The following is a 23,272-nucleotide window of genomic DNA, read 5'->3' on the forward strand; positions in this document are numbered from 1 at the left end:
GTCTGGTGGCCATGAGCTACGCGAGGCGCTAGCCGAGCGAGTCGCCGTGCCGAGCGTTGCGAAGGCCACCAGACCCGACTCGGCGCCGTCCGAATTACATCCTGATAGGCAGAGAATAGTATATATTAGTAGCTCCTAGTTCCATGCACCAAAATGACATGTCCACCAGGGGGAAACCTTGACCAGGCTATGTGGTGAAGATGCCAGTATCAACATTTTGGCACCATTCAAACGTGCTGATAACGGATGATTTCGCCGTTCCAATGCAGCGATAACGGTCGAATCGGCTGCTTGAGCCACGTGAGGTACCGCCGAACGAGTCGCCGTGCCGAGCATCGCGACGGCCACTCAGCGCCGTTCGAGGTGCGTACCGATCGGCACAGAATAGAAAATATTAGTCCCCCCCCCCCCCCCCCCGCCTACTTTCCATGTCCTGAGGGCGCTCCAAGTGAACACAGCCGAGCGCCATCGCTAAAAACGTCAGCATGGCCAATATGGCCATAGTCCAACGTCTTCATAACGGTTGATAATGTGTATTTTAATGCAGTGATAACATATGAATCCGTTGGCTACAGCGACAAAACATGTCAACAGGCTTTTAGTGATGGGAGGAGGCAGAAGCAGCCTATTGATGGCGACATAATTTCACCCATATTGGCATGTAGTTCTTTTTTTTCCTTTTTTTACATCTCGACAGATGGAAGAGGTATTTTTATGTAAATATTAACTTTTAAGAAAAAAAAGAAAAAAACAACCAAATGTTTTAAACACTCAAAAGAACACTTTTTTTCCTCTTCAGATTTTCACCGTGTAAAGAATTCAAACAATTTGAAACTGAACTGAACAGATCCAAAACAAAACTTGTAACATGCAGAAGAAAGACTTGGCCTCAATATACTGTATATATATATATACATACATACACACATTTCAATAAAATGCTGCGTTCTTTTCTTGCACAAACATCGTAAAGACTTGAGTAAACCTCCGATAGATTTCCAATGGTAAAGTTGATTATGGCAATTCCGAAGCATTCGTTTGGCTCCTTTTGTTTTTAGCATGTAAGTATAATTTACATGAGACATGTCTGTGTTGTTCCATCATCCATTTAAAAAAAAACAAAAAAAAATAACCTTTAGTACCAAACAAACAATCAGGCAGTCAGACACAGTTTTTAGTTGTATACGTCTGGAGTTTCTCACATATTCCTGCTTCGAGACAAATGAAAAACAACCGTTTCGGGATCTTTCAACAACAAAAGAGTCGTGTTTTTTTTGGGGCTTTTTTTTTTAAAAGACTTGTTTCATATTTCACAAGTGTTCCAAATCAAGATTCATCAAAAAAGAAGGCGGCTTGTGGTGAAAAAGGACAATTTCAGAGGCTTGCTGTAAGGAAATGATCAGACTAAAGCATTCTGATGTCTTTGTGAGGTATTAAGTCTGTCGCCATTCGTTCTGTGGCCATCTTCTCTTCAACTACAGTGAAAAATCAAACAAGATTCTTTTTTTTGTCGTCAGCCAGATAACCGGGAGGTCAGCAGTCCATTCACCAGCTTTTTAACTGCTTCGTTTAAGCTGGATTCCACAATTTCACGTGTATTTGTATTTGATTAAATCTTAAAAAGTGATAATGTGATAGACTTTGGTGGTTTCTCCTTGGTCCAGTTTCATTTTGGCTCACCCTAGTGCCATGTACCATAGTCACATTGTGTCCATTTTGCGCTTACTTTATACTCTGGGGGGGGGTGAGAAGACCCCCCCTACACACACACACACACACACACACTCCCACTCCCCAGTAAGCTGTAGTGTGAATATGGTCAATACCCTTATCAGTCTGAACTTTGACACAGATGTGCACAGATGTGGAGTCTCTTTTTTTTTAATTGCAGTTTGCCACACCACTCTTTCCAACCATTTTCCATCAGTGATTGAATGTACCGAATTTTTATCAAAGTCACCATATCACACAAACTGATGAGCAATGGGGGAAAAAAATGAGTCCAGGCTGGAGCAAATTGTTTTGGTAAGCTTCCATGGCACGGCGTTACTGGCCAGAATACAGTATGTATTTTTGTAGTGAGGATGCGTGCGACGGTGGGAGGATCCATCCTTTGTCCCTCATGCGTGGCATGTGGGTGATGGCATGGCATGGCTCTAGATGGGCCATATCGGTCGCCCAGCAGGACAGGAGCTGGCCTTTGGCCTCGAGACCTGGCACCAGAACCCACTGTGGGGCTGCTGGGCACCAGGACAAGGGCCCACAGTCTGGCACAGAGCCCCACAGAGCCTTATATGGAAACAAAGAGTGCTCGGTTCACAAGGGTGGGAATAGAGTGTACAGTACACATAATGGCCAGCTGGCCCTGGGTCTGCAGTAACCCACACGCAGATGGATTTAGTGATGACTCAAAAAGGAGGGTTCCCTGTGGGTCTGTGTCGTCACCACCCCGGGCCAAGGCGGAGACCTCTTTCATCAGGGGGTGTGCGTGCGCGTGTGTGTGTGTGTATCATGTGTGTGTGTGTGTGGGGGTCGTGTGTGTGTGTGTGTTCGTTCGGGGGCTACTGTCCCGGGACGTAGGGCCAGCTGATGGAGCTTCCGGAGAGCTGCATGTCGCGGATGAGAGTCTCGATGGGCGTCTTGCCCACCAGGCGCATAAAGAAGAGCTGCGAGATGAGGCTGGCGGGCACGGCGCGCAGCGCGGGCAGGCGCAGCAGCAGGCGGCCGAAGCGCTGCGGCTGGCCAGGGTACTGCATCCGCTCGTACTCCGTCAGCGCCACCTGGGCCTTCTCCTGCAGGGACTCCACGTGCACGGGGTCGGTCAGTCCACACGCGTCTGTCCAGGGGAAGAAGGGGAGGGAGGAGGAGACGGAATTGTTACTTAAGCCGTTTAGACCCGAGGACAATTCTACAAAATGTCTTCTAACGTCGTGACAGTTTTCTGAAAAACCTATGTTTCTGTGTCAGTGGGGCTCAACCTTTTCATGTCAAGGACCCCCAGAATTATCTGTAATTGGCTGTAGACCCCCCCCCCCCCCCATCTGAAAATATGTTGTTCCAGGGACCCCCCCCAGAAGCAAAGATTTGAGTTAAAACGTTCGCTCTGAAAGAATATATATTCAAAGATTTGAGCCACGTTTGCGCGTTAAAAAAAATAGCAGATCTACAAGCTCATAGCACAACACAGCCGCAGAGAGGCTATGAGCTTGTAGATCTGCTATTTTCGATTAAAGTAAAACAATGCTTAAAGCACTGCTCTGCTGTTTTTCCAACAGCTAAAGTTTAAAATAAGGGTTAAAAAGCTATGAAGGTGACGCAGATGCGTCCTCGGGTCTGAATGGGTTAATATTGTGTGGGCAGGTTACATAAAGAGTCGTGATCAGCATGGAAGAAGTCCGAGATGCCAGCGAGCGGATCATGTAATTCAGTGACCCTGACGGCCAAGAATACTAATGCAATGCCCTTATAAGACCTTATAAGTAGCCAAGACTTATTTTCATACATTCTCTTAAACGGACACTTTTAAAAGAACATACCAGGTGGTCTGGCATGCCTCACATTATAGTCAACATTTTCCAAAGCATACAGTATCCCCCCCCCCAAGGATGCCATTGGATTTCATTCATTTAATAAAAGGTAGGGAAAATCAAATTACAAAGACTTGAAACACAAAACAAGTTAACAACACAGTCAACTTACTGTGGCCGTTACTTTTTTTTGGGGTCAAAGTTCAAGTTTTAACACGTTTAGAAGGGAACTCCTATTCGTTTCAATTAGGGAACCCCTTTATATAGCATTATCTGTTGCTGTATAGCAACATAATTGTTTTTTTCAGAAACTTTCAGGTCAGGATTTTTGTAGCCGTCGGAAACCCAGAAGTTTTTATTTCCAGGGAGGAAAAAAAGTCTAAAGTAAAAAAAAAAGTATTTTAGAAGTCGTTGAAAACGTGGATCGATCTGAAGTTTAGCGATGTTTTGTTCTTGGAGAAATTAGTTTTAGAAACTCAATTCAAACATCTATGATGACCTAAGAACACATCAGCTTGAGAATCATAGAATTGGATTTTATCACCTGAAAGTTTATCACCTGAATGTTGTGAATTTTAATAATGGTGAAATCTGGTAATTAGTCCAAAACTCTGTTAAAAAAAAAAAAGAAGGTTGGCAGTAATGTCAAGTACAGTTGAGTTGTAAATCAATGAGCTGAACATGCCATGACTACCAAGTACTAGGGCATTCACTTCTAGTCATTTTTACTAGTTGCCTAGTTTACTAGTCGACTAGTTGACTAGTTGTTTAACTACCTATTATAAAAATTAAAATTAAAAAAAGAAACTATTTTTTTTTCTTATCAACTAGTCAACTAGTACCAACAAGGTCGACTAGTGGATTTACTAGTCGACTAGTAAACTAGTTGCTTAATGCCCTACCAAGTACGGTCCTTTTTCAACCTTATCTTCATGTAGTGTCATATGGGGGTAGTTGTCTTTCATAATGATCTTTTCTTGCATTGCAGTAAATATACAAATATACATGTTCTTCCTTCCTCCAGTGATGTACAGGAGTGGTTCGCAAAGATTTTCATGCCAAGGAACCCCTTTTGGTGTTAGCATTATGTTATGCTTTAGCTATTGAAAAATAGCAGATCTACAAGCTCATAGCGCGCCACCGAGTGGCGCGCTACGAGCTTGTAGGTCTGCTATTTTTGAAAAATCGAAGAACGACTGACATAGAAACATAGCTTTTTCAGAAAACTGTCAGGATGTTGAAGAAATTTTTAGAATCTGATCTCAGGTCAAAATAGGTTAAATGTTTCAGTTTGAGGACAGCTAAATGGATAATTTCACAACATTATGAATGAGCCAGAGAACACTGTAGAAGAATTATGGTGAGAGGGTGAGGCCTGGGTGCTCGCTGCCTTGGCAGAGTCAAGCATCGAGAACCAACTGGTGGCGTTTGTGCTCAAATTACCCACCAGACTGCAAACGGTGGACATTCTTTTGGGCTTCTGCTGCTCACACCAGCCCAGAGGGATATGTATGCATGTACTATGTGTGCGTGTGTATACATTTCTTCAGCATCTCAAAAATTAATTGGAAGAAGTCAGCACGACAGACAGGAAACCCAGTGCTATACTTAGTTACAGCATTTCTTTGCAAAGGCCAGGTGGCAATCTAAATGTTTCGCCGCATTTTGTGGTCATAAATGTTTCAAGTTGACATATTGTTGGGATATTTTTGTTCACTCATAATTTTTGCACGATTACGAAATTATGACCGATATCTGATCTCCGATTATTTGCAGGGTCATATCTGCCGATACCGATTCGGACCGATTCCGATATTATACAGAGGACCACAATGGAAACAAGCACTAGGCCCTATAGGGGCTTATTGGCCTAAAGCCTGTTAATAAAGTATTCAATCAATCAATAAATAGCATGCACTCTTTTCCAAGTGTCTGTTTTCACAACTGAATGAATACTGAATGAGAGAACACAAATTAAATGTAGAAAAATGTAAAGCTTATTTTTACTCAATATTTTACATCATATTTGATTTGGCTTTTGTTCTAGACTAGAGGTACTAGACACTTTTGATTTATATTGGAACTCATTGATGATTTCTTTTTTTACATTTTTGAAAAAACAATTTGCTGTTGAAAACTCGATTACCGATATGGCATTTTTATGGCCGATATGGCCTATTCTGCCGCCAATTAATGGTGCATCCCTACTCATAATGGTTGTGCGCATCCTGTGACTTGTAAAACAGTCTCTGCAAGCATGAGAGGCCCGATGTCTCTCTCAATGTGATTAACCCATTTCGACCTGGGAACGATTCTACAAATGTCTTCTAAAAACCCCATGTTTCTGTGTCAGTCGTTCTCAAACATTTTCATGTCAAGGACCGCCAAGATTATCTGCAATTGGCCAGTCAACTCTCATCTGAAAAGATGTTGTTCCAGGGACCCTCCCAGAAGCAAAGATATGAGTTAAAAACTTTGGCTCTGAAAGAATATATTCAAAGATTTGCACCACATTTTCACGATTTTTCTAAAATAGCAGACCTACAAGTTCGTAGCGCGGCACTCGGTGCCGCGCTATGAGCTTGTAGATCTGCTATTTTCCAACAGCCAAAGCATAACATAATGCTTAAAAAACACAAACAGGGGTTCCCGCCCAGAATGGGTTAAAGAAGGGATTGCATGTTACCACCAGCAGTAACTGGGCACCCACTTTACCAGTGCTGGACTGTCTGTCCATTGATTCACTATTTTGTTTAAAATAGATCATCTATAATGTATTTCACACAGCAGTTTTAAATTACAGCATCAGTTTACTGCAGAGAAAATACTGAATGTCGTTTCCCAACTATGCCACAAGATGGTGCTATAGCTACAGAATGCACCAACTAACTTGTCAGGCCTTCAGTCACACTTGACTGAATAGAGAGTATGCGCATGCTTAAAGGTACATTCAGTGATTTCACTTAATTCAACTATCACTTATTTTTTCTTATTTCTTGGATAATCCTCCCTACTATAAAGTGTGCTGACCATATAAGGAGTTCCTCCCTGTCCCCAGTGAGCCCCTGGGGTCAAAAAACCCTAGTTTCGGTTTGGGCGGCAAAGCTTTCATCCAATCAGGATGAGAGGTGCCTTCCTCCAATCATGATCGAGTGTGGCTGGCATTGGTGCGAGTGCTGTTGGTCTGTTGTACTTCCCCCACTGTAGAGCGTGTGCATGTGCATGTGCACATCTTGTTACCGGGTGGACCGTTTTTTTTCCCAAATCACCCAAATCACTGAATGCTCCTTTAAAGTGAATGGCACATCGAGTGGCAAATCGAGTGGCAAAGCAACAGGCAAAGTGAGTTTAACATTGTTTAATGTTGTTTAATGCAATCAGATATGACTTTTCTGTGTGGATGTATGGGCTGTCAAGGCCAGAAAGTAGTTTTTTGCCACTCAGTAGGCGTTCCTGCATAACTTCCTGGTTTGATGATGATGTCACGCGCATACCCTCTATAGATTCTTCAAGGCTCTCTATTTTTCGGCCCCTCAGAGTGTACAAAATCAATGTCCCAATATGGGTCCATTTGGTTGCATTTGCACGCTGTCCGAGTTCAGTTTAACATTTTTCTCTTTTTACTCCACTACAATTATATGACAACTTTAATTACTAGTTTAGAGTTTGATTATTACTACAAAACATAAATTAACCACTTCAGCTTGTAGATCTGCTCTTTTCAAACGATTTTTATACATTAGAAAACTTGAAATGGGACATTCTGCATAACGAGTACTTTGTACTTTAACCCCTTTTGGTGTTAGCATTATGTTATGCTTTAGCTATTGAAAAATAGCAGATCTACAAGCTTGTAGGTCTGCTATAGACATCTACAAGCTACAAGCTCACGCGTCGCGCTGCGACGCGTTGTGAGCTTGTAGATCGGCTATTTTCAGCATGCAACCAAGTGTAAAATGTCTTATACTGGATCTCTTGTCCACTAGTCCCTTCCTAGCATTTTAGTCTAGTTTGTATTTGTTGACAAAATTGTCAGTATATTTAGTCTCGGTTTTAGTCGTCATCATAGCTTAGTTTTCATTTAGTTGCGAACGCAGTGAGCATTTACTATGAGACCCAACAGATCACGTCTGTGTGTGTGTGTGTGTGTGTGTGTGTGTCTGTGTGTCACGCTGTAACACCACCCGCCCACCACCAGAGGGCGCAGCTGTATCACACACAAAAACACACACACACACACACACATGCACGCACGCACGCACACACACACACACACACACACAAAACTTAACTTAAAAAAAAACTTAACTTAAACAAAAACTTAACTTAAAAAAAAAAAACGCACACACACAAAACTTAACTTAAAAAAAAACTTAACTTAAAAAAAAAAGTAAAAAGTAAAAACGCACACAAAAAAACTTAACTTAAAAAAAAACTTAACTTAAAAAAAAAACTTAAAAAGGAAAAACGCACACACAAAAAACTTAACTTAAAAAAAAACTTAACTTAAAAAAAAACTTAAACAAAAAACTTTAAAAAAAAAAAACCTAAAAAAGAAACACGCACGCACGCACACATACACACACTAAAAAAAACTTGAAAAAACATTTAATTTAAAAAAACTTAACTTAAAAAAAACCTTAAAAAGTACGTAATTCATTCTAATTGTTGTTATTGTAATTTACGAGCTGCGTTCGCTTCCCGCGTTTGCGCGTCTTACTTGTTTTCCTCAGTGGAAAAAGGTAGTCGACTGACATTTTTTTGTCATAGTTTTAGTCCGTTTTGGTTACCTGGCGAGAAGAGCGCGATGGCCTTGAGGCAGCTGTACTCGGCCGAGTCCACCTGCAGCCGGCTCAGCTTGTCCACCTGGTCCTGGAAGACGCGCACCTGGTCCATGAAGGACACCACGCGCTCCGCCGACATGGGCGACGAGTGGAAGCCGGCGGCGGCCAGCAGCGGCGCCATGTGGAGGGGCAGTGCCGACTGCGCCGCGTTCAGGATGAACAGCTCGCTCCAGCTCAGCCGCAACAACGCCACCTGTGGGTGGGGGGGTTCAAAATCATATAATAAATAGACCTGAGAAGATTTTACAAATGCCTTCTAAATCCTGACAGTTTTCTGAAAAACCCTATGTTTCTATGTCAGTGGTTCTCAAACATTTTCATGTAATTGGCCGCTGACCCCTATCTGAAAATATGTTGTTCCAGGAGCAAAGATTTGAGTTAAAAACATTCGCTCTGAAAGAGCTTTCAACAGCTAAAGCATAACAATGCTTAAAACACCAAAAGGGGTTCCCGCCCAAAATGGGTTAAAAAAAGGGAATGTCACTCAAAAAAGTATAAAATTGTGGAGAGGGTGGATCTAAAATCAAGGTACTTTATTAATAATGTTAAACCGACCAACATGTTTCGACTCGCAAAGGGGTCTTCATCAGGGCAAGTATGATATCTCTGCTGTCGGGAGGAAACCTCATAACTCCAAAATATTCAATTTTCAGGAAATGAAAAATATACATTTTTCAGGAAATTAAGAAAACCTTATATTTTTTTTAAAACAAAGCAATACAGTCAAAGTTGGTGTTGTAACTTATATATTGTCAATTACTTCCATGAGAGGGAGAGAGGTGGCGGAGTTAGTTGCTTTAGCAGACATTTTGAGTGTCCAATGGTTTTGTCCAAAGCACTTTTTACTACTTTCCATTGGTTCAATATTTTCGAAACAACACACAGACGTGGGATGTTCAATAGCACTGATTTATGGCAAAAGAAATCTAAAACCTCACAAATGGAGTTATGAGGTTTCCTCCCAACAGCAACGATATCATACTCTGGTGAAGACTCCTGCACATTTTCTTTTATCAAAGGGAATGTCGTTGCACAAACAGCGATGTGGTACCAACAAATGTAGACACTAAAAAAACCCTCCTCCCCCACCCCTCCTATGCACAGCTTTGTGTGTGCGCGCGTGTGTGTACCCCTATAGAGCGTCGCAGTGCCGCCTCCTACCAGGGACCAGAAAATGCATCCCAATGCATTTTTCCCATAGACATTTCAACAAGTATTTATTTAAAGACGGTTACACCGCGGACAAAGCCAACTCGAGTCGTGACAACTCATGACAACACAAACAATATTTTGGACCAAACAAATAATTACAAAGAAGAAAAACAACAAAGAAAGTGTTGTAACCTGCCGTTTTTTTCTTCTAATTATTTTTTCGGCCCCAAAAAATTTGTTGTCATGATTTGTCACGACTCGAGTTGGCTTTGTCCGCGGCGTAAACGTCTTTAAATAAATACTTTCTGAAATGTCTATGAGGAAAATTAACGGAGAATCATTTCCTGGTCCATGGTAGAGGGCGGGACTGCGACGCTCTATAGCGATGATTTGATTGGCCGAGGGCTTACAAAGTGAGGATAAAAAGTGAGGAGACCCTATAGGGCCTAGGCTTGTTTCCATTGTGGTCCTCGGTATAATATCGGAATAGGTCAGAATCGGTATCGACAGATATGACCCTGCAAATAATCGGAGATCGGATATCGGTCATAATTTCATAATCGTGCACCCCTAATCAAAATTGTTCGTGGAGCAGTGAAAACCGGACAAAACTAAAGTTGATGCGTTTAATTGCCCGGGGTTATTTAATCCATTAAATTATAGCGCCCAATCGATTTATAGAAACGGAGCACTTTTACCGTCGGACCGGATGCTGTTCCGGATGTGGCTGTAGCAGCTAAGTGTAGCCAAACCACTCTCCATGCGATCGACAACAACGGGAGGTAAGAATAAATCTATCACGACTAGCGACTGGACAGCGGAGGGCCGTCTAACACAGGATCTTTTTTCTTAGAATTGGACGGGATGATTTAGATCACAAGTTATTAACGTTTCAAGATTTTCGTTGTCGTCGGCTAAACAGGTGACAATCAATGACGTCTCACTGTTGCGCAACATCGAGGATTGTGAAACATGCGCTCCAAGGCTGTGGAGCGATGCGATCCGTTTTCATATCAATAAACTTTGTCTTGCCCAGGCGGTGGCGTAACCGTCTGGGCACCCGACTGGTAATCCAGTCGCAGTGTGCCGCGGGTTCGACTCCCGAGCCCGACACGGCCTGTCTTCCCCCATCTCTCTCCCGTTTCCTGTCAGCCTACTGTCTGTCCCTTCAAAAAACCAATAAAAGGCGTAAGCCGCAAAAAAATATCTTAAAAGAAATAAAAAAATATATAACTTTGTCTTTTGGACAAAACTTCGTCTTGGGCGTCGGGCGTTACTAATAGAAAGGACGGTGAACTTCGTCCTGGGCGATTGGGGTGTTAATGTCAAGACATTTACATGTCCTCTTCACAACAGAATGATCTCAGAATGAATACATTTTAATATTCGTTGCGTGTGATTTGTGAAGCACGTTTGCGACGTGAATTCGATTTCAACGCCCCCTAACGAGGTTTTTTGCTAACCTGGTCCGACACGGGCAGCTCGGGGAAGTACGGGATGTTCCTCGCCCACTCGATGGTGCTGAAGAGCAGCCGGGCCGCCAGCTCGCAGATGTTATCGATGCCCATGGCGTTGTCGGGCCCCGCCTGCTGGTTGTACTGGTGGCCGTAGCGGCTGCTGGGGTAGGGCTCGGCGCGGAGCAGCTGGGAGATGAGCTCCGACACGGGCTGGCCGCCACCGCCGCCGCCGTTGTTGTTGTTGTTGTAGAACTCGCCGAGGCCACTGGCGCCGCCGCCCCCGAGCGGGGTGATGGACGGGCTGAGGCTGGGCTGTGGCGGGATACGCCCACGTTGGACTGCTGGAGTAAAGGGTGGTGGGGGCAGAGAGGGGGGGAAAAAAAGGGGGGGGGGGAATGGAGGAGGAGAAAAAGGGCGGCAAAACGGTGGAGAAACAAAGAGACAAAAGCGGGGGGGAGGGGGGAGGGGGATGGAATGAAAAAATTAGGAGAACAGGTTGTTGGTGCGAAGTCGGCGAGGAGGAGGAGGGCCAACTTGAAGACATGCACGCTCGCTCTAGTGGAGGCGGTTGTTTGACAGATTATCAACAGACGGCCTTGACCAGATTAGGAAAGCTCTTAATTCCAGATTAACCCTTTTAGACCCAAGTTCGATTCTACAAATGTCTTCTAAAATCATGACAGTTTTCTGAAAAACCTCAACGTCAGTGGTTTTCAAAATATATCATATCAAGGACCCCCAGAATTATATGTAATTGGCCGCCGACCCCCCCATCTGAAAATTATGTAGTTCCAGGGACCCCCCCCCCCCCCCCCCCCCCCCCCCCAGAAGCAAAGATTTGAGTTAAAAACGTTCGCTCTGAAATAATATATATTCAAAAGATTTGCGCCACATTTTAACAATTTTTCAAAAATAGCAGACCTACAAGCTCGTAGCGCTATGAGCTTGTAGATCTGCTATTTTTCCAATAGCTAAAGTATGACATAATGCTATAAACACCAAGAGGGGTTCCCGCCCAAAATGGGTTAAAAGGGAGCACAGAATTGATTCCCCAGACAAAAACAGTGGAGTTGAGGAAGACGTTTGCTAAGACTGTAGCCACATATTACTTGAAGGTTATCATCTCCAGAAATAACACATTCACCACAAGCGGAGGATATCTTTTCTTTTTCTATTTTTTGGGGGTGGTGGAGGGGATTTCAATTTCTAGAAGATTAATTCTCCACTGGAGGGGAGATGTCAGGGTGGTTATACAAGCTTCTCTTGTGATTAAGTTCTTCTATGTCCCTTAACTGTTATTTTAAACTGTGAGAACAGAATTTTAGCCTCGACAGCAGAGGATGATGGTGTAGTTATGATATGCAGTATTACTGCATGCAAAACTATACCTATTAAACAAAGGAATGTGAATTATCTCTGAGATTCTTTTATCATCCCAAACTGAACACTGCATAATTAGTCATTCATATCGACAACACAGCAGGGCAAGATTAAAAATCTGTGGGCATGAATGATCAATTCCAATACCGTTATTAATATAATATAAATCAATTAATGAAAACAATAGTTTTAATTAATTGATTCAACAAATTTATAAGGGAACACACATTTAATATAACTGAATCCAGAACTCAAATCAGTGAAGATTGTTAAAGCTACACTAACTTTCTTCTTCGACCCCCTGGATTTGAACCCAGTTTCCTGCGCAAGTGCAGCCACTTTTACCATTGAGCTAATAGAGCCTGCCTTCCTGCTCAGGGGATAAATTGAATCTGGGCCATCGCGTGAATCTAGCGTGCGAGCATAGGCATGGTAACGCCCCCGCCTGCCTCTGATTTAGTCCAGTAATAATGTAATTTGACCTCTAACTAATTGCAAAAAAAACAAACTCAACTGATTTTGCATCTTCAATATATCCTGAATAACAGAAAGAAAGTTGCCTGGAATTGTCTGAGGGGAAAGTGTTGAAAATGGCCTGTACAGTATGGCCACCATTGACATCCTATTATAAGGCAATATTTTCTAAATTTCCTTATGCTTTAAGTAGCATGTGACATATCAAACTAGGTTGTTGTCATGATGCTGAAGCCATTCCAAGCATTAGTTTTGCATAAAAACACTCATTGGGCTAAATTTGGCCATAGCAACTTGCCAAAATGTAATGAGGTCAGCACATTTGGGCAAGTTGCTATGGCCAAATTTAGCCCAATGAGTGTTTTTATGCAAAACTAATGCTTGGAATGGATTCAGCATCATGAAAACCCCCTAGTTTGATATGTCACATGCTACTTAAAGCATAAGGACATTTAGAAAATATTACCTTATAATAGGATGTCAATGGTGGCCACACTGTACAGGCTATTTTCAACACTTTCCCCTCAGACAATTCCAGGCAACTTTTTTTCTGTTATTCAGGATATATTGAAGATGCAAAATCAGCTGAGTTCGTTTTTTTTGCAATTAGTTAGAGGTTGATCCTGTATTTTCCATAGATTTCCTGTACTAATTGGCCTACCCGACACTGAACGTCTTGACTGTCCTCCGAGATACGAGGTTACTCCGTGGTGGGAAATAATACAAGAGAATGACATATTGGCAGCCTTATTTTTGTAGAAGAGGCAAACTATTGTTTATGCCGTTTGCTTTGATTGAATAATTGATTGAACACACGTGTTGATTTGATTTGGGTGTGTACTTCTAAAAGGGAAAAGAGACCTTTTTACAGTACAATAATGTTTCACGTTTACACATACAAATGACAGTTCTCTTGTATCATACCGTACCGGGCAGTCGGTAGGCCAATCAGAGGTAGGCGGGCGTTGCCATGCCTATACGCTCGGACGCAAACGAGATTCGTGTTTGACCATCAGGTCAAAATTCGTGTCAGATCCTGTGTCTAGGTGAGACATGACTTTCGATCTAAATTGTACCTACTCTACCATACAGATTGGACAAAATTACATTATATTCATAAAAAGAAATGGTGCCACTTTTTAAATCCGTGAAAAGCAACCTGCTAGCTTAGAGATAACTGCGTCATTTATGGAGCGAAATCAACGTGGGAACAGGGGCAGGCTTGTCTGAAAGAAGCGGCTTCAGGCGATCAGGTTGAGACGGTCACTACACTTGCGACTCCACCTGATAAACAATGCGACGCACGCACCGCACGAGAAACATGGCGGCACCTTTCAATAAATGTACCTGCAGCATCACTAGTCTGTGTACAGTACATAGCCGCTATCCATTTATCATTTATTTAATTCAGTTACATTTGAATCAACATCAAACACTGAAGAACAATGTTAACACTCCCGATCGCCCGGGGTTATTTAATCCATTAAATCATAGCGCCCGGCGATTTATAGCAGCGGAACACTTTTCCCGACGGACCGGATGTTATCCCGGATGTGGATGTAGCAGCTAAATGTGGCCAAAACACTCTAATTCTATCGCGACTAGCGACGGGACCGCGGTGGGCCGTCTAACACAGGATCTTTTCTTAGAATTGGACGGGATGATTTAGATCAGGGTTCCCCAATTAATTTTCCTCGACGGCCATTTTTTGACTAGGGTACCAGGCTGGGGGCCGAGTCCGCACGCGTGAGGTCGAGGTCTTGCCCTGAAAATTCTTTTTCAGGGCAGGACCCCATTTGAAAAGGATGCCCAGTTTGACATGCATAGGCTACCCCCCCCCCCAAAAAAAAGGGGAAAAAAAGGGTTTTTTTCTTTTTTGGAAATTCTTCCGCGGGGCGCAAGGGGGCGCTCCGCGGGCCGCAAATGGCCCGCGGGCCGCCTATTGGGGAACCCTGATTTAGATCAAGAGTTATTAACGTTATACATTTTTCGTTCTCGTCGGCTAAACAGGGGGGGGAACATTTTCGATGACGTCCCACTGTTACGCAACATCGAGTGTTGCGCAACAGGCGCTCCTAGGCTGTGGAGCGATGTGATCGGTTTTGATATCAATAATCTTCGTCTTTTGGATAAAACTTCGTCCTGGGCGCTGGGTGTTACAGACAGAAAGGACGGTGAACTTCGTCCTGGGCGATTGGGGTGTTAAGTTCTTCTAACTAACTTGTGGACGGCGGTGGCTCAGGGGTAGAGTGGCTGGATGGTAACCGCAAGGTTGCCAGTCCGAACCCAGGCTCCCCCAGAGTTAGTGTCGGAAGTGTCCTTGAGCAAAACACTGAATCCCTAATTGCTCCTGGTGCCTTGCATGGTTTCCGCCGCCATCGGTGTATGAATGCGTGTGTGAATGGGTGAATGTAATGCAATAATCTATGTAAAGCGCCTTGGATAAACGGCGCTATATAAATGCACCATTTACAATTTTTAAACATGGTTTTGACTTAATTTCCCACTCATGACGAAATCCCCTGCTGGATTGCAGATCATCTGATCATCAAGCCAACAAGGCACAGGGATTCTGTAGATATAAGCGGAAGGCTTAGAGCCGATAGAGGTCTGCCTGAATGAATGACTGGGACACAGGTGTCTTAGCACTATATTAAGCCATTTTGGCCTGACCTCAAAAAATCTTCTAAATCCTCCAGTTTTCTGAAATAAATATTTTCACGATTTTTCAAAAATAGCAGACCTACAAGCTCGTAGCGCGCCACTCGGTGGCGCGCTATGAGCTTGTAGATCTGCTATTTTTCAATAGCTAAAGCATAACATAATGCTAACACCAAAAGGGGTTCCCGCCCAAAATGGGTTAAGCCACTAAGTACATTGCATTGAACCGATATGCACATTGCACAGCTGGCTTAGTCGTGATAGGGCACAGTACAGCCCCGTGTATGCTATTGACTCTCTACGTTATCAGAGCTCATGCAACGTTAAATCGCATTCCAATGCATTCATATTTATTCCTTCACAAAGCACAGGCGTGTTATAAGTACTTGATAAAAAAGTCTTCAGGGTTCTTAAAATAATTACCTTTAACCCATTTTGGACTGAGGGCCGATTCTACAAAGGCCTTCTAAATGCTGATAGTTTTCATGAAAAAAACCCCCATATTTTTATGTCAGTGGCTCTCAAACTATTTCATGTCAAGGACCCCAAAGAAATATATGAAATTGGCCCGCCGACCCCCCCATCTGAAAATATGTTGTTCCAGGGACCCCTCCCTCCAGAAGCAAATATTTGAGATAAAAACGTTCGCTCTGAAAAAAAAAAATATATATATATATATATATATATATATATATATATATATATTCAAATATTTGTGCCACATTTTCACGCTATTTTCAAAAAATAGCAGACCTACAAGCTCGTAGCGCTCCACTCGGTGGCGCGCTATGAGCTTGTAGATCTGCTATTTTTTGAAAAATCGGGGGGGTTCCCACCCCAAAATGGGTGAAATGTAAATCTTTCTTATTTCAACACTATTGAGCAAAACCGTTTGCTTTTTCCTAATATAAGCGGCGTGTTCCAGAGGCAATACAGACGGATAATAAGACTTATGGGTCAGGATAGTGAAGATACCTTCTTTGCGCATGCCGACTCGGAAACACTTCTTCAGGCGACAGTACTGGCACTGGTTCCTGTGGTGCTGGTCGATCTGGCACTCTCTGTTGGACCTGGATAAAACGTAAACGTGGATGTTATTAATATGACGGGATTGCTGTGGTTGATTTATGGCCCAAGACAGACAACCACCGACCGTGGTGGTGGTTGTGCTAGCCTTCACTTCATTAGTCAGTGTTAACCTATTTAGACCCAAGGGCGATTCTACAAAATGTCTTCTAAAGCCTGACAGTTTTCTGAAAAACCCTATGTTTCTGTGTCCGTCGTTCTCAAACATTTTCATGTCAAGGACCCCCAAAAATTATGGAATTGGCCGCCGACCCCCCCCATCTGAAAATATGTTGTTCAAGGGACCCCCCAAGAAGCAAATATTTGAGTTAAAAACGCTCTGAAAGAATATATATATATATATATTCAAAGATTTGCACCCCATTCACGATTTTTCAAAAAATAGCAGATCTACAAGCTCATGAGCTTGTAGATCTGCTATTTTCCAATAGCTAAAGCATAACGTACTGCTTAGAACACCAAAATGGGTTAATATTATGGGATTACTGTGGTTGATTTATGCCCAAGACAACCACCGTGGTGGGTGGCTAGCCTTCACTCGTATCAGTCAGTGTTAATCAAGGCTCATGTTTTCACCGTAGCAGCTACAGCAATCACGTTTTGGACTGGTTGACCTCCACTGTCAGGCTGTATTATATGCCTTCACCTCAGCAAGCAGCCCCGTCCGCTTTTTTTTTTTAAAGCATCCAGACAATGCTGGTAAATAATTGCATAACCAGTGCCACTTCAGGCCAAATGCAAATGGGAGAAACGGGCCTGCTTGCAGCGGCAGTAAGCATGATTTGAAACAAAGCAAGCTCCTTCCATTCAAAATACACTTTAACCCATTTTGGACTGAGGTCGAAATTTAAAAAAAGTCTTCTAAATTCTGACAGTTTTCTGAAATACCCATGTTTCTGTATCAGTGGTGCTCAATATTTCATGTCAAGGACCCCAGAAATGCTATGTAATTATATAATTATGTAAATAATGTATGCATCTGAAAATATGTTGTTCCAGTGACCCCCCCCCGGAAGCAAAGATTTGAGTTAAAAACGCTCTGAAAGAATATATATTCAAAGATTTGCTCACATTTTCACGATTATTTCAAAAATAGCAGACCTACAAGCTCGTAGCGCGGCACTCGGTGCCGCGCTACGAGCTTGTAGGTCTGCTATTTTTCAATAGCTAAAGTATGACAATGCTTTAAACAGCAAAAGGGGTTCCCGTTCAGAATGGGTTAATATATGTAAAGCTGATTTCACAGATTATGTAAGTGTCTGGGAGCCGACGGGTGCCTTATTTCCTTACATGAACGACTGAAACATTAATATTGCATCACGATCATGGATTTTTCATGTGGCTCGAGGCAACTGTACGGAGGACTGGAGGAGAAGTAGCCGGCGGCTTGACTCACTGAGACCGATTTCGTGATTTCAATCACATTTGTAATTTCATTTGCATTTGGAAGTACAGTTGCGTTTGTCCTGAGTCCAGACGGTAAACACTGTAATGTCATTTTCCATATGTAGGTCATGCACACAAATTGAAATGTATGAACCTATGTCAATGGAGATGGCCCTATAGCCAGAAGGTTTGCTTTTTTTGTATGTGAAGCACAGTATTGTAAATTGTATGATTAGATATTCCTATACAGTATATCTATACTTCCCCAATGGAAGACAACAGAAGGTTTGTTTTTTTGTGTATGTGAAGCACAGTATTGTATGATTAGATATTCCTATGCTATCAGAACTGTAATATGAGGAATATTATGTTTGCGGCACTAATGTGAGATGAGTCACCCCACAGACACACTAACAGACACGCACACACACAGACACACTGACACGCACACACACACACACACACACGATATGCTGTAGGCAATTTTTCACTGCTTGGCAGAGTCAGGTTTTGTCTTAATGCATGACTCATTATAGCAATTTGTATCCATTTCCTTTGTAGACCCGGAGTATCCATTATACATTATAATGGAACCGAGATTAAATATTTAATTAAAATACACGCCCTCACCATGAAACGTAATGTAAACATGAATGTGTCACTGTTGTGTGTGTACGCAACGTGAAAGAATCATACCTGTACAGTGCTGGTACATTTCCTGTAAAAATATACCATAAATGTACTGTACCATTATAACTAGAGATGCTCCGATAATCGGCCAGTGATCGATGATCGGCCAATATTCACTCTGATCGGTAATCGGCATTTACCCCATTTGTCCCCATTTGGCAATTTACCCTATCTGGAGAAACTGATCTTTTACAGTGTAAAAGATCTGAGTGACATTTACACCACTTAAAATGGTGCAAAATTTACACCATTTAAGTGTCAAAAATCAGATATATAGTATAACGTCATTTTGCTTTTTTGTGACAGGCCTAAACATTCTCCCCGTCCTCCCCACACACACACACAGCAACAGTTTTGACATATAATAATTTGGGAAATATTAAAATTTGCAACATTTCACAAGATCAGTATCGGTACCGGACCTATCGGTATCGGCCCGATCATGAGAAAACCAATCTGTGATCGGTATCGGTCCCACAAAACCTGATCAGAGCATCCCTAATTATAATCAATAATTCCACTGATCTTTATCAGTGGTTCTCAAACATTTTCATCTCTATTGTCTGGCAGAACCAGCCAACTCCAAAATGTTCATTTTTCAGGAAATTAAAAATATTTTTTTTTTCAGGAAATGAAGAAAACCGTATATTTTGATTTTGAGGGGGGAGGGGGGGGGGGGGGTGAAGTTAGCTAATGGAGTTTTGACAGAAGCACTTTAATACTTTTCATTGGTTCAATAACTTTCAGGTGGTTTCTGCCAGACAGCCCCGATATGCATTAGGCTAGTACCTAGCCAATACCCATTATCTACAAGCTCACAACGCATGGCGATGTGACGTGTTGTTGTGAGCTTGTAGACTTGGCTATCTTTGAATTGCTGAAGTACAAAATAGAGTTACATTTATTTAGATTCTTTAAAAAGAAAAAGTGAAGTGAGGGGTGCAAATATATCAAAGTCTAACTCATGTTGATATGGTGATGTACAGATGATGTAAAACAAACGGTGCCAACACAAACATTAAACGCCATTAACAATAAAGAGACCAATATGACGTAATGAGGCACATTGTGACGTACATTTTACCTTCATTGTCAATGGCGTTTACATTACAAAACAAACATTGAACTAAAAGACAAACATTAAACCTGTGTATAGGAGGGGCTAGCACCCCTCCAAAATTATATCAAGTAATACAGCTGTGGGGGATCCCCTGGGATCCTCTCAAGGGAGCCTGCAGGTTTCCCTGACCCCAATTTGAGAACCAACCACTGATCACTAACAACATGTGTGTATTACTTATTGGCCTAAAGCAGTGGTGGGCAACTTTGACGATGGAGAGGGCCACTGTATTTCCACACTCACTCCAGAGGGTTCACATTGCTGTCGTAGCAAAGATTGCAGATCTACAAGCTCAAAATGCGTCTCACTGCAACGCGTTTTGAGCTTGTAGATCGGCAATTTTTTTGCTATATTCAAATTGAGCTCTTGAACTATTTTTGCTAGTTTTGAATTGGAATCCTGAACATTTACATTTTTATGTAATTTCAAAATGCCTTTAATTATACTCGTGTTGAGCATTGAGCTACTAGTTTAGACTGAAGTAATTAAAGCGGGTCACGTCTGCATGCCGTGGAATTGTACCAGCTGAAACCAATATTATATCAGTATTCTGATATTAACCTGAGGGCCACATAAAGTGAAGGTGGGGTTATACTTGTGTTGAGCATCGAGCTACTAATTTAGACTGAAGTAATTAAAGCGGGTCACGTTTGCATGCCGTGGAATTGTACCAGCTGAAACCAATATTATATCAGTATTCTGATATTTAACCTGAGGGCCACATTAAGTGAAGGTGGGGGGCCTCCAGTTGCCCATGTATGGCCTAAACAAGCAACCAATAACGCCCCTCTCTCTCTCTCTCTCTCTCTCTCTCACCTGCAGGTGTAGTTGAGGTTGCGCCTGATGCTCCTCTTGAAGAAGCTCTTGCAGCCCTCGCAGGTGAACACGCCATAGTGTTTCCCGCTGGACTTGTCGCCGCAGACCACGCAGTCCACCACGCACGCCTTGTCGTCGTCTCCGGCCTCCATGTCGCTGCCCCCCGCCTGGGGAGAGCCGTCCTCCTCCTCTGCCTTCAGGTAGCCCTTGTTGTTGTCCCCCCCGAACCCGTTGGTGCCCCCGTTGGGATCGCCCCAGCCCCCACTGACCATGGCCATTTGCTTGGGGCTACCCAACCAGTGCTGAGGAAAATGGGGACAGGCAAGCCAAGAAAGACTCTTCTTGGTTGCTGTCAAAGCTGAAAAAAAGTGGTCAAAAACAAAGAAAATAAAAGTTGTCTGTTTTGCCCTCCTCTCTACCTGAAGAGTGTCGAGATTCCCTTTGTTTGTTGTGTGATCTCACGTGGATATTATATTGTTTGTTTTCCAGGTTGGGGTTTTAAAAAAAAAAACTAAGGAAAGTATCCCTCAGTTCAACACGAGCAGACATCAATAGGAGTAAACCATGGTTCAAAGGAGGTGTGGAGGAGAATGTTTGGGCAGAGAAAAAGGAAACACCAAGTCTAGTCTCCTCCCACTCCACTATGACCTGGAAACAGTCTCAGCCTGATAACTTTTTGTTTTTGCATGCCTGTGTGTGTGGATCACAATGCCTTTTTTCTTCTTTCTGTAACCACACTGTTAGTCGCTCTTTGTGCAATTTGATTTCTCCTTTGGCCCCAATTCCTGAGACGCTTCGTCTTTACAGACTGTCCAGTTGCCGGTTCAACGCCTCGGCCAATGAACCTTTCACAGAGGAAACAATGAGTCAAACACACAATATCACAAAAAGAGAGCAAAAGGCAACCTTCTACTTGCCAAACGGCTTGCACATGACAATGTGAAATAAATTGCTCTGCTGCTGTACACAACACACAAACACATGCCCTCCTTTCTAAAATTCTCTCTGTGAAATGTCTCTACTGTACACAACACATGCCCTCCTTTCTCTCTCGCATACACACACACACACACACTGAACTGACTGACTCCACTCCCAGCTCTGTCTGTGTAGCCACTAGCCACAGTAATGGCTGAACAAGGACCTCAGCAGCACAGCTCGCCCTTTAGCAGCACATGCCCAGAGAGACCATGACCACAGTACCCCTACCCCTCTCACACCACACAAGAATTGGTGGCTAGCTCATAGCAACCACTGTCCATAAAGAGTTGTATGTTTGTTTGTTTGTTTTTTTGTGCTATACTGCTGTTAACATTCAGCATACAAATTATGTACATGCTGCTTACCTCGGAAGGAAATGTTAGACGCACCGTCCGTCTATGGCTTCCCTCATTCAGAAGGCGTGCTGTGGCTAATAGACAAATAGCCTCTTCTTCTTCTTCCTAGTGCTTCCTTCCATCCAGCGAGACTGGGAGCAAACACAGAGGTCTCCTATAATGTGATCTTCTGAGCGGCAGCCTCATCCTGACTCGCCACAAATAAAGCCCCGGCTCCAGATCCTCCACACACAAGCAGCAAAACAACTTGATGGCCACCACCACCACGGACGGTTCACTTTCTTGTGGCCAAGGGGGTTCTTCACCGACCGATCGAGGCACATCCAGCTGTTAACAGGCTATACGTGGACCGTCCGCCCGACCCTCTCTGACACCCTCCTCTCCTCTCCTCTTCTCCTGTCCACACGGATAGATCCGAAGGAAGTGCTCCCTCTTTCTCTATAGTCTCGTTTGTTGTTGTGAGCGGTCTGGGTTGTAGCAATAAAGCTCTTTTGGTTCCGGGATTGCTTCCTTCCTTCCCTCCAAAACAAAAAAAAACAGGAGAGGGCAGCTCGCGGACCGGGGAGTGAGGCGGCAGTCCCTCCGTTCAGAAGCTCTCCATAGCTTCCCCCGAGCGCTTATAATACACAGGCTTCTACCCTCCCCAGCCTTTTGTCAGTGTTTGCCCACCAAGAACTAATGACTTGCGGCCTAGCCCTATGTGCTCCTTTCCGACCCTCCTGTGTGTGTGTGTGTGTGTGTGAGTGAGCACTATGCACTGAGTGAGCACTGAGCAGCCTATCCCCGTAGCTTCAGCCTCAGACAAATGGGGGGAAGGGACTTCTCTCTCTCCTTCCCCTCTCTCTCTCTCTGTGGCTCCAACGTCCACAAATTGAATTAAGATTAAAAAGAAAAAAGGGCAGGGCTGTAGACAGACTGGTCTCTCTGAAGCTACCATACAACACTTCTTCTTGCTCTCTCTCTCTTCCTCTCCCCTCTTCTTCTGTCTGTTTTTCTCAACCTATGTGTGTGTAGGGAGAGAGAGAGACAGCAAGACAGAGGGAGGGACAGGGAGTGTGTGCTGAGGGGGAGGGGGCAGTCCAGTGTGTGTGTGTGTGTGTGTGTGTGTGTTCACTCAGGGATTTGACACTGCTATTCAAGCCCTGCGGTTACCATGGTGCCGGCTGCCTTATATGGCTATTGGAGTCAAAGAGCAGAGAGTGGGTTGTGTGTGGGGCAGCGCACGCACCCACGCGTGCACACTGCACACACACACACACACACACACACACACACACACACACGTGTATGTGTGTAGGAGGAATGTGGAGGCTCTCTCTCCTCAGAGAGATGCAGAGAGCGT

At 43.4% G+C, this 23,272-nt stretch overlaps 1 protein-coding gene across 2 annotated transcripts; it reads right to left on the reverse strand.

The window, feature by feature from the left end:
* Positions 1 to 425: 425 nt before the first annotated feature.
* On the reverse strand, positions 426 to 22,909 carry nr2f6a (nuclear receptor subfamily 2, group F, member 6a). Of its 2 annotated transcripts, none has more exons than XM_079529615.1 (6): positions 21,940 to 22,909; positions 20,594 to 21,438; positions 16,471 to 16,565; positions 10,987 to 11,318; positions 8,318 to 8,564; positions 426 to 2,836 (listed from the first exon to the last, which is right to left on the reverse strand). In XM_079529615.1, exons 2-6 carry the CDS (start codon positions 20,869 to 20,871, stop codon positions 2,562 to 2,564), a joined length of 1,227 nt encoding a protein of 408 aa, XP_079385741.1. In that variant the 5' UTR covers positions 20,872 to 21,438; positions 21,940 to 22,909; the 3' UTR covers positions 426 to 2,561. The 2 variants fall into 2 exon arrangements, with proteins under 2 accessions (XP_079385741.1, XP_079385740.1); XM_079529614.1 differs by having other exon boundaries at positions 10,987 to 11,321.
* Positions 22,910 to 23,272: the final 363 nt, after the last annotated feature.

The sequence above is a fragment of the Electrona antarctica genome, assembly GCF_951216825.1.
Source record: "Electrona antarctica genome assembly, chromosome: 19".
In the NCBI taxonomy this organism is placed as follows: domain Eukaryota; kingdom Metazoa; phylum Chordata; class Actinopteri; order Myctophiformes; family Myctophidae; genus Electrona; species Electrona antarctica.

Bases quoted from the DNA above. Each gene is read 5' to 3' on its own strand.
- nr2f6a (XM_079529614.1), bottom strand. From the start codon at position 20,871: ATGGCCATGGTCAGTGGGGGCTGGGGCGATCCCAACGGGGGCACCAAC. The intron at 11,322-16,470 runs GTATCTTCACTA...CCTTTACTCCAG, and splicing joins AGTCGGCATGCGCAAAGAAG to CAGTCCAACGTGGGCGTATC. The intron at 8,565-10,986 runs GTTAGCAAAAAA...CCCCACCCACAG, and splicing joins AGCTGCCCGTGTCGGACCAG to GTGGCGTTGTTGCGGCTGAG.